Below are 13,134 nucleotides of genomic sequence, written 5' to 3'. Positions count from 1 at the left end.
CCTGACAGACTGGTGATCCGGTTCAGAGACAGATCCAGGACCTGCAGGTTCTCAGAGTCTCCACATTCTCTATCTTCTCAATCTGATTCCCCTCTGGATAGAGAGGACGTGATACATGACAAACACTGGGAATATGAATACCGTGTGGACAAATACACACACACATATTAATGAACTCATATAAGCTCACACGCACGACACACAACTCTCCCTCCTCCCACACACACACATACACACACCCATGTCACACGCACACACACACACACAGACACATACACACCCCACCCTCACTATCAAAGTAACATTGAGTGTTCCCTTCCCCATCTGTAAAGAGTATAAAACTTCTCCCTGAGACATGTATATGATTGACAGGCCAGCTCAATGGTCTGGGCTGACAGGTGAGGAGTGACAGGTGAACAGCTGGCAGACACTTGTGTGGCATGCCAAAAGCACTACAGACCAGCCCTCCTCTCCTCTAGAACCCACCATCCCTCCTGTTCATAACTACCCATCCCCACCCCACCTCCCCCTGCGTGGGCTGTCATTTATGATCCAGCCCCCGCGGCCCCCATGCCCTGCCCTCCTCCACTAGCCTTTCTGGCAGAGGGCTGCCGACAGCGGGGACGGTGACCGCGCGGAGCCCTGGAAGCTCTCGAGGCCAGGGTGTGATGGGCTGAGAGAGGAGGCTGGCTGACAGGTAGCACGCTGTTAGGGAGCGGGGCTGGGCAGGAGAGGGCCGAGAGGGAAGGGGGAGGGGAGATGGAGACAGCGGCTGGGATGCTATGGAGGGGTGAGGGAATGAGAGAGGAGGGGGGGGGGTGTTGAACAGGGTCCAGGCCTGCTCACACCGCCGGCAGCTGGTCCCAGAGGGGAGGTGGAAGCGGACAGGGACACGGCTACATCATGCTGACGATGAGGAATCACTTGATAAAGGACACCAGCATCCGTCAGAGAGGGAGAGGGAAGGGTCTGGAGGCCCGCTGGCACAGCCATATGGTGGCTCTCACACTGGAGCCCATGTCTGTGTGTCTTTGAAAAGCTGAAGCTCAATTATGTCTGTGGTTTAAATATGAGACAGGAGAGGGGGGAGGGGAGAGTTAAAAATACACCACCTGCTGTCGTCATGTTTGAAGAGAAAGAAGTGGTCCAAATATTGTGTTAGCATAACTGGCACCATACTGGGGGGAAAACCTTCTCATAACTGGCACCATACTGGGGGAAAAACCTTCTCATAACTGGCACCATACTGGGGGGAAAACCTTCTCATAAACTGGCACCATACTGGGGGGAAAACCTTCTCATAACTGGCACCATACTGGGGGGAAAACCTTCTCATAACTGGCACCATACTGGGGGGAAAACCTTCTCATAAACTGGCACCATACTGGGGGGAAAACCTTCTCATAACTGGCACCATACTGGGGGGAAAACCTTCTCATAACTGGCACCATACTGGGGGGAAAAACCTTCTCATAACTGGCACCATACTGGGGGGAAACCTTCTCATAACTGGCACCATACTGGGGGGAAACCTTCTCATAACTGGCACCATACTGGGGGGAAAACCTTCTCATAACTGGCACCATACTGGGGGGAAACCTTCTCATAACTGGCACCATACTGGGGGGAAAACCTTCTCAAACTGGCACCATACTGGGGGGAAAACCTTCTCATAACTGGCACCATACTGGGGGGAACCTTCTCATAACTGGCACATACTGGGGGAAAACCTTCTCATAACTGGCACCATACTGGGGGAAAACCTTCTCATAACTGGCACCATACTGGGGGAAAACCTTCTCATAACTGGCACCATACTGGGGGGAAACCTTCTCATAACTGGCACCATACTGGGGGGAAACCTTCTCATAACTGGCACCATACTGGGGGGAAAACCTTCTCATAACTGGCACCATACTGGGGGAAAACCTTCTCATACTGGCACCTACTAGTGGGAAAACCTTCTCATAACTGGGACCATACTGGGGGAAAACCTTCTCATAACTGGCACCATACTGGGGGGAAACCTTCTCATAACTGGCACCATACTGGGGGAAAAACTTCTCATAACTGGCACCATACTGGGGGAAAACCTTTCTCATAACTCGGCACCATCTGCTGGGGGGAAAACCTTCTCATAACTGGCACCATACTGGGGGGAAAACCTTCTCATAGGGAAAACCTTCTCATAACTGGCACCATACTGGGGGGAAAACCTTCTCATAACTGGGACCATACTGGGGGGAAAACCTTCTCATAACTGGCACCATACTGGGGGAAAAACTTCTCATAACTGGCACCATACTGGGGGGAAAACCTTTTAGAAAAGCCATGACATAATGGAAGAATGTAGACAGCAGGTATGGACATCAAGGTGAAAACAGAAAACAACTGATTCACAGGAAAACACTTGTGTCCTAGTCTGTAGGCCATATTAAATCAGCCACAAGACCAACCACTAACCGCAGTACTGATGAGCTTGGAGAGCTGCGTCTATACAACCGGATGGGCATATTCATAAATGAGCATAACGCATGGTAAAATATTATCTTTAAGAATCAAATTATTCAACAAACACACACGCAATGTAATTATACATGTAAAGTAACATCTCCATATATAACACATATGGAAAGTGTTAGAAATTGAATAATTCAAGTTAGGACCTACCAGACAGAGGTCTTTGATTGGCAGGTTGTCCAGGCCACTGATACAGGAGATCTTGTTGTGTGCCAGGCTGAGGTGTGTGAGGCTGTCACAATGCAGCAGACCACCGATCTCACTGAAACAGTTGTCTATCCAGAACGGGCACACGTTAAGAATGGTATACAATGAGGAAGTAGTCTAGATAAGAACGTGTGTGTGTGTGTGTGTAAATACTTTTTGAAGGATACAGTCCAGATTCAGTTTACTCAAAGACGAGTAGGCTGACAAATGTGTCATCACTGACATCTGGTTATGGGAAAAGTTAACCTCCTGCGGAATACAACAAACATGAATAATGAATCAAGTGGACCAATCTTTAAATGCTTTTTGCAATGAAGAAATATGAAAATAAACAACCAAATGCATGTATAGTATGATACATTCTACTAGTACTGTATAACTCACTGATAAACAATAAGAAGAAGTCAGCCCTGGTAAGTTCCTTGTCATTGCAGGGTAGTAATACTTAGTAAGCATATGGAATGAAACTACAGTATAAATGGTCTATGATGATTGGAACCCATCTTCTAGGACTATAGGCTTCAAGAAACCCCAAGCCACAAATCAACCGTTGTCTTATCCTGTCTGCTGAAGGACACACCTTGAGGTTCTTGGGCGGCTGGAATCCAAAGAAGTCGGTGAGTTGGTTGTGGGAGGCGTCCAGGATGATGAGATACGGCATGTGGCTTACACAGGATAAATCTACCAGTCAACAAACATTAGGAGAGTCGGGCGAGCAGAGTGGGAGAGATGGCAACACCTGCCACACAACTGTTTTTATACAGACCAGAAGCATAGAAGAAGTTACAAGGGCACCGATGAGAAATGAACCGTTGTTTAATTAATTAGGCTAATCAAGCTACATTTTCTATATCAGTAATTAGAATCATAACAAGTCATACAGTGCATTTGTTAATATGAGACACACACACCTTTTATTCTGTTGTAAGGAAGTTCTAGCTTTTGAAGGTGCACGTAATTGCATAGGATGGATACATTATTCAGATTTCGACCCTGGATAGAGACATATTCCGAAATTGAATTCCACACGACATAGAAAACAAAACAAGGAAAGAAACACAACACAAATGGAAAGTAAACAGATTTGTTAGATACTCTTCCGCGTATAGTCTGATGGAAAACAGTTACTCTTCTGAAGCATATTATCAGCGATTGATGGGGTTACACTATCAACCTGAAGTGTGTGTGTGTTCTTACAGGCGCACAGAGGAACTGGTAGACATGCTCTCGTCCAGTGGCAGAGTGTCCCAGGTTGGATAAACAGCTGGAAACGTCCTCTTCAGTCAACACACCATCGTGTTTCTGTATGACACAGAGCTACATCAAAATGTTTTGCAGTACACAATAGAACAAGTCATGCATTGTCAATGCATTGTTTTTTTTGCACCACACTTCTGTTATTATGAAACTCTGAGTAGAAAGAGAGAGAAAGAAGTTGCTTGCATCCTCAAAGTAATTAACATGAACAGCGTCTTATTCACCAAGCCTCATGGCCCATCTGACGAAAGCAGCTAGCATCTTTATTAATTTAGCTGTTACCCCTAGCTTCCTCCCTTACCTCCATTGTCTTCTCCTCCTTCTCTTCCTCGGAGGTTGAAAACGTGTCTGCACACGGCTGATGAACCACAGCAGGAAATGGTTGCGCATCAGTGGTCTCCTGTGTCACTGACTCATGAGGATAGCAAGTGGGTGACCCAGAGGAATACTGGGGCGTTGTTTGCTTCCCGATATCTTGCAAATTGTAAATTGTCGAAGTAGAAGACATTGTGGATGAAATTGTTTGGCATGAGAATACTTTTGGTATATTTTTACTTACTAATTAGCCTTGGTAGGTAGCTATTTTGAAAGTTGGCTCAGCTGGAGCGGATAGCGTTCTCTGTTGCTTAGTAACGATGACGACGTGTCAGTAGGTGAATTGAACTGTGGGATATGTCGTTTTTGATTAATTTACTCCCCAACAGTTCATAAAAGCTTTCAAACCCTGGTTCCACCATCTGGAAAAAGTGATATATTCCTGCATTTTCATTTTAGTGTGCTGAGACAAATATTCGCCATTAAATCTTCTAATAACTTTACACTAATCACCATGTTGAAACCTCAATCATGCTCACGAAAATGCAGAAAAAGCTTGACATACTAGATTTCAAGTAGTGTGCTTTGTGCATCAGACATCTTTCAACAGGTCTTGATCATTCTATAGAAAAGCCTTCTGACGTCCCATCAGATCTGGCAGCTGAGCTCAATTCCTGACAGTGTATATTTTGGATCCGTCTATCTAAAATGACATCATCGGACAAAGTCAATTTGTGTCAATGTGAAAAGATTTTGAATTATACGGTGCAACAGCGCATAGACAGACCATGTTGTTTGGGTAGTGTTTCGTTCTGTATGGCATTCGTCAATTCCTCTGTGTCAATGGAAGAAACTAGTCCCAAGGTAGGAAACTGGCACTTTTCATTGTATAAAAACACACAAACTGCTCATATACACAGAGGAATGTTGATGTTTTATTTCAGCAAGATCAGTGTACACGATGGCAAGTCATCTTTAATTCAGTGTAGGATTGCTATTCAAGGCATTGGTCTGAAAGGGACTTTTAACAGACAATGGAGAAATGATCAAATTAATCCTTAAATCACACAGGGACTCATTAACCTCCGTTCTTATCAGGTGTTTGTGAAAAAACTCATCAGACATGAAACCACTCTCATATTACACACTGTAGATGTGCAAAACGACATGTCTTAAACAAACAAATAAAGCAAAGCGTTTAAAAAAAAAAAAGTGAAATATTTTTGTAGATCTTTACATTATTTAAAATGTGGGTATAGGGGTCCGATATACCAGATCATTTAAATCCAGATGGAGTGTTCTCTTGTTCACAGAATCAGCAGAAAAAAACTCCTCACTTGTGCAGAGTACTGCAAGCCATAGAGACCTCCATAGTGTGTGTGTGTAATATAGGACGTGTTTATTGTGTGTGTGTACGTGTACGTGTGTGTCTTGAGTGTGCTGAGTAAAACAAATGCTGTTCCTATGGCACTAGGCAATCCCTCCGGCAACCACAAGGCTCATATTGATCCCAGCCTACATGTCATTATGATGGATGGTTCCGCTGGGTTCTGGTGAGCAGCACTGCCACAACTCTCCCCTGTTCTCTTTCCTCCCTCCCCCGCTCTTGTTAAGTACTTTTCCTCTGAGTTAATTAACTAAACATACTGAGGGGATGCAGGGGAAGGAATGATTTGTGACTCCTTGCAAGTGTATTCACTTTAGAATAGTTTTAGCAGAAGTTTTAGCAGTTCTAGTGGTAGGAAGGGGAGTAGTGATTTGCAATTACATCCCTATTAAGTTCAAGACCTTGAGTGTTGGGACTATATACACACTTAAATTGTACTGGATACATTGGCCCCCATCCCCTAGCACACATGCACACCTCAACGCTGCAGCACAGTTAACGTATTTTTTCAGGACAGTGGCAAATACTATAATCAGAATCGGCTATAGCTACATTATATCCAATCTACATTATTCTAAAAGTGAGAGAAAAATAGAGTGAACCACAGCTGAGGTGGGGAATCAATTTCTTTCTTTGTCCTTGGGGAAGAAGAATGGCCACAAAATGGCCACAAGCAGGAGGAGAGAAGTGATAATCTCGACAGTCTAATCTGGCATCTGGTATTGCAGACACAGTCAGCGGGCCCACGAGGGAGAGCTGGAGGGAGAGCTGTAATTGAGAGCAGCAGTTAGATGTAATAAGACAATGAGATGAGAAAGGCCCCAAAGCCAGACTCTCAGATAATTCCCCCATTCTCCACAGGTGAGACTAGGGCCGACCACATATGGGATGATTGAAGGGAGTCATTTTTTAAATTGGAGAGTGTGTGTGTGTGATTTCTTGAGGAACTGGCTGCATTCTTGCCAGTGAAGAAGCTGATGAGTTACAACAACAGATGCATATTGGTAACTAAGTTCAAACCTTAAATCAGTAACTACTCAATGTACAGCCTACCAGCATTATCTCAACCCCCAAAACATATTACATGGTTATTTACGGTCTGCCATAGGATCTAATGAAGACTCAGTTAGGACTTTTACAAACCCAGTTCAACACCCGTCCCTGTGGAGGTGCTGACCAGTCCCTCAGATGGTTAGCTGACACTGCTAGGTCAGCTCTAAAATACTAGCTTTAATCTAAACCCTTTTTCCAGACAGGAGGTTGAGAAACACTGGACAGTAATGCAAACAGACCGTTGCCAACAACAGCCTCCCAATGTCCCCCCTCTCAAACAGTAGTGATCTTCTTGTCCTTGGTGGCCTGCTTGAAGGCTGCCTGCTCGCAGATGATCTCCTTGAGGCGCTGCAGCCGGACGTTCTGCGTGCTCAGGTCTCCCACGCCCGTCTGGCTCCTCTGCAGCAGGCTGAGGGCGTGGATGTACTCCAGCTCTGTGTAACGAACGCCCTGGTCCACCACCAGGTTGAGCAGCTCATCTGCAGCGTTGTACAGCATCTCATAGTACTGCCTAAACAGGGGAGGAGATGACTTCATTGTTCAACGCCCATGAGAATGTTCTGTGTTATTCCATTCCCTCTGATAGACAGAGGTCAGAGAGGTCAGAGCAAAGGGGGAGAGGAGATGGTGGTTAGGGGGTTAGAGGGAGGAAGGAGTAGTACCAGTAGTACAGATGAGTAGAGAAAAAGGAATCAACACTATGATGCTGTTGATCTGTTACTACTGTACCATACTGCCTCACATAACACTATGATGTTGTTGATCTGGTACTACTGTACCATACTGCCTCACATAACACTATGAGCTATTGCATCAGGTACTACTGTACCATACTGCCACACATAACACTATGAATGTTGTTGATCTGGTACTACTGTACCATACTGCCTCACATAACACTATGATGTTGTTGATCTGGTACTACTGTACCAATGCCTACATAACACTATGATGTTTGTTGATCTGGTCTACTGTACCATACTGCTCACATACACTATGATGCTGTTGATCTGGTACTACTGTACCATACTGCCATCACATAACACTATGATGTTGTTGATCTGGTACTACTGTACCATACTGCCACACATAACACTATGATGTTGTTGATCTGGTACTACTGTACCATACTGCTCACATAAACTATGATGTGTTGATCTGGTACTATCTGTACCATACTGCCACATAACACTAGATGTTGTGATCTGGTACTACTGTACCATACTGCCCACATAACATATGATGTTGTTGATCTGGTACTACTGTACCATACTGCCTCACATAACACTATGATTGTTGTTGATCTGGTACTACTGTACCATACTGCCTCACATAACACTATGATGTTGTTGATCTGGTACTACTGTACATACTGCCTCACATAACACTATGATGCTTGTTGATCGGTACTACTGTACCATACTGCCACACATAACACTATGATGTTGTTGATCTGGTACTACTGTACCATACTGCCACATAACACTATGATGTGTTTTGATCGGTACTACTGTACCATACTGCCTCACATAACACTATGATGCTGTTGATCTGGTACTACTGTACCATACTGCCTCACATAACACTATGATGTTGTTGATAGGTACTACTGTACCATATCTGCCTCACATAAACTATGATGCTGTTGATCTGGTACTACTGTTATACTGCCACACATCACTAGATGATGTTGTTGTATCTGGTACTACTGTACCATACTGCCACATAACACTATGATGTTGTTGATCTGGTACTACTGTACCATACTTGCCACACATAACACTATGATGTTGTTGATCTGGTACTTGTACATACTGCCACACAACACTATGATGTTGTTGATCTGGTACTACTGTACCATACTGCCTCACATAACACTATGATGTTGTTGATCTGGTACTACTGTCCATACTGCCTCACATAACACTATGATGTTGTTGATCTGGTACTACTGTACCATCCTGCTCACATAAACACTATGATGTGTTGATCTGGTACTACTGTACCATACTGCCACACTAACACTATGATGTTGTTGATCGGTACTACTGTACCATACTGCCTCACATACACTATGATGTGTTTGATCGGTACTACTGTACCATACTGCCTCACATAACACTATGATGCTTGTTGATCTGGTACTACTGTATCATCTGCCACACATAACACTATGATGTTGTTTGATCTGGTACTACTGTACCATACTGCCCACATACACTATGATGTTGTTGATCTGGTACTACTTACATATCTGCCACACATAACACTAATGTTGTTGATCTGGTACTACTGTACATACTGCCACACAACACTATGATGTTGTTGATCTGGTACTACTGTACCATACTGCCACACATAACACTATGATGCTGTTGATCTGGTACTACTGTTACCATACTGCCATCACATAAACTATGATTTGTTGATCTAGTACTACTGTACCATACTGCTCACATAACACTATGATGTGTTGATCTGGTACTACTGTACCATACTGCCTCCACATAACACTATGATGTTTGTTGATCTGGTATACTGTACATACTGCCTCACATAACACTAGATGGTTGTTGATCTGGTACTACTGTACCATACTGCCTCACATAACACTATGATGTTGTTGATCTGGTCTACTGTCCATACTGCCTCACATAACACTATGATTTGTTGATCTGGTACTACTGTACCATACTGCTCACATAACACTATGATGTTGTTGATTCTGGTATACTGTACCATACTGCCACACATAACACTATGATTTTGTTGATCTGGTACTACTGTACATACTGCTCACATAACACTATGATGTTGTTGATCAGGGTACTACTGTACCATACTGCCTCACATAACACTATGATGTTGTTGATCTGGTACTACTATACATACTGCCTCACATAACACTATGATGTGTTGATCTGGTACTACTGTACCATACTGCACACATAACACTATGATGTTGTTGATCTGGTACTACTGTACATACTGCCAACATAACACTATGATGTTGTTGATCTGGTACTACTGTACCATACTGCCACACATAACACTATGATTTGTTGATCAGGTACTACTGTACCATACTGCCTCACATAACACTATGATGCTGTTGATCTGGTACTACTGTACCATACTGCCCACATAACCTATGATGCTGTTGATCTGGTACAAGGCCTACCTTCAAACTCAGTTCCTCTTTGCTTGACATCATGGGAAACAAAGAAATCAGCCAAGACCTCAGAAAAAAAATGTAGACCTTCACTAGTCTGGTTCATCCTTGGGAGCAATTTCATGGGCCCTAACTGACTAGGATTAAATGTCAGAATTGGTGAAAAACTGAGTTTAAATGTATTTGGCTAAGGTGTATGTAAACTTCTGACTTCACTGTATATTGATGGTGGTTTAATCCATATGTATATTGATGGTTGTTTAATCCATATATATATTGAAGGTGGTTTAATCCATATGTATATTGAACGTGGTTTAATCCAATTTTATATTGATGGTTGTATAATTCATATGTATATTGATGGTGGTTTAATCCACATGTTATTGATGGTGGTTTAATCAATTTTATATTGAAGGTGGTTTAATCCATATGTATATTGATGGTGGTTTTAATCCATATGTATATTGATGGTGGTTTAATCCAATTTTATATTGATGGTTGTATAATTCATATGTATATTGATGGTGGTTTAATCCACTGTATATTGATGGTGGTTTAATCCACATGTATATTGATGGTGGTTTAATCACTTTATTATTGAAGGTGGTTTAATCCATATGTATATTGATGGTGGTTTAATCCATATGTATTTGATGGTGGTTTAATCCACATGTATATTGATGGTGGTTTAATCCAATTTTATATTGAAGGTGGTTTAATGAAATTTTAATATTGATGGTTGTATAATTCATATGTATTTTTGATGGTGGTTGAATCCATATGTATATTGATGGTAGTTTAATCCATATGTATATTGATGGTGATTTAATCCATATGTATATTGAAGGTGGTTTAAATCCATATGTATATTGAATGGTGGTTTAATCCATATGTATTATTGATGGTGGTTTAATCCATATGTATATTGATGGTGGTTTAATCCATATGTATATTGATGGTGATTTAATCCATATGTATATTGATGGTGGTTTAATCCATATGTATATTGAGGTGGTTAATCATATGTATATTGATGGTGATTTAATCCATATGTATATTGAAGGTGGTTTAATCCAATTTTACATTGAAGGTGGTTTAATCGATATGTATATTGATGGTGGTTTAATCCATATGTATTTTGATGATGGTTTAATCCATATGTATATTTGATGGTGTTTAATCCATATGTATATTGAAGGTGGTTTAATCCAATTTTATATTGAAGGTGGTTTATCCATATGTATATTGATGGTGATTTAATCCATATGTATATTGATGGTGATTTAAATCCTATGTATTTGAAGGTGGTTTAATCCAATTGTATATTGATGGTGGTTTAATCCATATGTATATTGAAGGTGGTTTAATCCAATTGTATATTGATGGTTGTATAATTCATATGTATATTGATGGTGGTTTAATCCATATGTATATTGATGGTGATTTAATCCATATGTATATTGATGGTGATTTTAATCCATATGTATATTGATGGTGATTTAATCCATATGTATATTGATGGTGGTTTATCCATATGTATATTGATGGTGATTTAATCCATATGTATATTGATGGTGGTTTAATCCATATGTATATTGAAGGTGGTTTATCCAATTTTATATTGATGGTTGTATAATTCATATGTATATTGATGGTGGTTTAATCCATATGTATATTGATGGTGGTTTAATCCATATGTATATTGATGGTGATTTAATCCATATGTATATTGATGGTGGTTAATCCATATGTATATTGATGGTGATTTAATCCATATGTATATTGATTGGTGATTTATCGCATTGTATATTTGATGGTGGTTTAATCCATAATGACAGGGAAAACACAGAGTTTACAGTAGCATCGGTAGCCTGTCCTACAAAGCAGACAGATTAAACATATATGTAAATATGAATGCACACACACAGCTATGGAAGATATATGAATGCATTAGAGAGTACCATAGAGCCGGGCTGACTATGTCTCTGCTCTGGGGCTAAACTGGCAAATACCTCAGAGACTGTGTGGGCAGCAGCAGCACAGACACACAGACAGACAGACAGACAGATAGCATCGCTATACGCCACTGGCTAGTAGAGAAATCCCATTCACTTAGATTACACTCCCACAATGGTGTTTTGGATGGGTATGAGAGGTGCCCACAAAAGGGGACACACACACACACACACACACACCCACACACACACCCACACACAACCTGGGGGCATCGGGAAGCTCAATCTCTTCACCCATCTCCTCCTTTAACTCAGCGCTTTGTGCCCAGAGAAAGAGAGTGATTTAAAGTGGTGTCCATCAAAGCAGCAGGGAGAGGAAGGCTAAGCTGAGGGAAAGTCTTCCATTGTGTCCAGGAGAAGAAATCCCAAGGAAGTCACAAGCACACAGGTGCAAATCTCATGTGTGTGTGTGTACCTGAATAGGATTAGCTATTATCTTGTTGTATTATTTCTAAGCCTCTCCCATTACTAAACCTAATGGTTATTTTCCTATGTAGGAATTACTGAACAATTCTGCAGCCTTTTGTGTCAAGTTATTTCTGCTGTTGTAATATTGCAAGTAGAACAGAGAGAGAGAGAGCGAGAGGAAGATAACAAATATGGAGAGAGAGAAATAACAAATATGGAGAGAGAGAGAGAGAGAGATAACAAATATGGAGAGTGAGAGAGAGAGGAAGATAACAAATATGGAGAGAGAGAGGAAGATAACAAATATGGAGAGAGAGAGAGAGAGAGATAAAACAAATATGGAGAGAGAGAGGGAGGAAGATAACAAATATGCAGAGAGAAGAGAGAGAGAGAGAGATAAACATTATCGGAGAGAGAGAGAGAGAGAGAGAGAGAGAGAGAGAAGAGAGAGAGAGGAAGATAACAAATATGGAGAGAGAGAGATAACAAATATGGAGAGAGAGAGAGAGAGAGAGAGAAGAGACAGAGACAGAGACAGAGAGAGAGGAGAGAGAGAGAAGAGAGAGAGAAGAGAGACAGAGATTAGGTCGCAGTAAGAACAGACTTTCACAGCGTGTGTGTGGGGATTCATTTATTTAAATTTCTCTTTCTCTTTCTCTGACAAGTATATGCCCTTGGTTTGTGAACTATTTGCATACTCGCGTCTCCGTTCAGTTCTTGCCTCCTCTGCTTTCACTTAATGCCCCATCGGTTTGTTGAACTATTTGCATACTCGCTCTCATTACTCCTCGTCTCCTCGT

At 41.8% G+C, this 13,134-nt stretch overlaps 2 protein-coding genes across 2 annotated transcripts in view; both read right to left on the bottom strand.

Moving 5' to 3' along the window:
• lrguk (leucine-rich repeats and guanylate kinase domain containing) overlaps positions 1–4,564 on the bottom strand; it is an 18,729-nt gene extending 14,165 nt beyond the window's left edge. Inside the window, 8 exon segments of the mRNA XM_070441606.1 lie at positions 11–52; positions 55–93; positions 2,667–2,795; positions 2,895–2,976; positions 3,308–3,408; positions 3,639–3,720; positions 3,925–4,029; positions 4,286–4,564. Coding sequence (XP_070297707.1) covers positions 11–52; positions 55–93; positions 2,667–2,795; positions 2,895–2,976; positions 3,308–3,408; positions 3,639–3,720; positions 3,925–4,029; positions 4,286–4,492 — 787 coding nt within the window. The 5' untranslated portion in view covers positions 4,493–4,564.
• Positions 4,565–6,410: 1,846 nt separating this feature from the next.
• Positions 6,411–13,134, bottom strand: part of LOC112077215 (exocyst complex component 4) — a 22,792-nt gene continuing 16,068 nt past the window's right edge. The window contains exon 4 of the mRNA XM_024143777.2: positions 6,411–7,250. Coding sequence (XP_023999545.1) covers positions 7,013–7,250 — 238 coding nt within the window. The 3' untranslated portion in view covers positions 6,411–7,012. The remainder of the gene's footprint in view (positions 7,251–13,134) is intronic.

Source organism: Salvelinus sp. IW2-2015, unplaced genomic scaffold (assembly GCF_002910315.2).
Source record: "Salvelinus sp. IW2-2015 unplaced genomic scaffold, ASM291031v2 Un_scaffold4388, whole genome shotgun sequence".
Lineage (NCBI taxonomy): Eukaryota > Metazoa > Chordata > Actinopteri > Salmoniformes > Salmonidae > Salvelinus > Salvelinus sp. IW2-2015.
The sequence above is the reverse complement of the archived record's forward strand: the minus strand, read 5'-3'. Positions and strand labels throughout refer to the sequence as shown.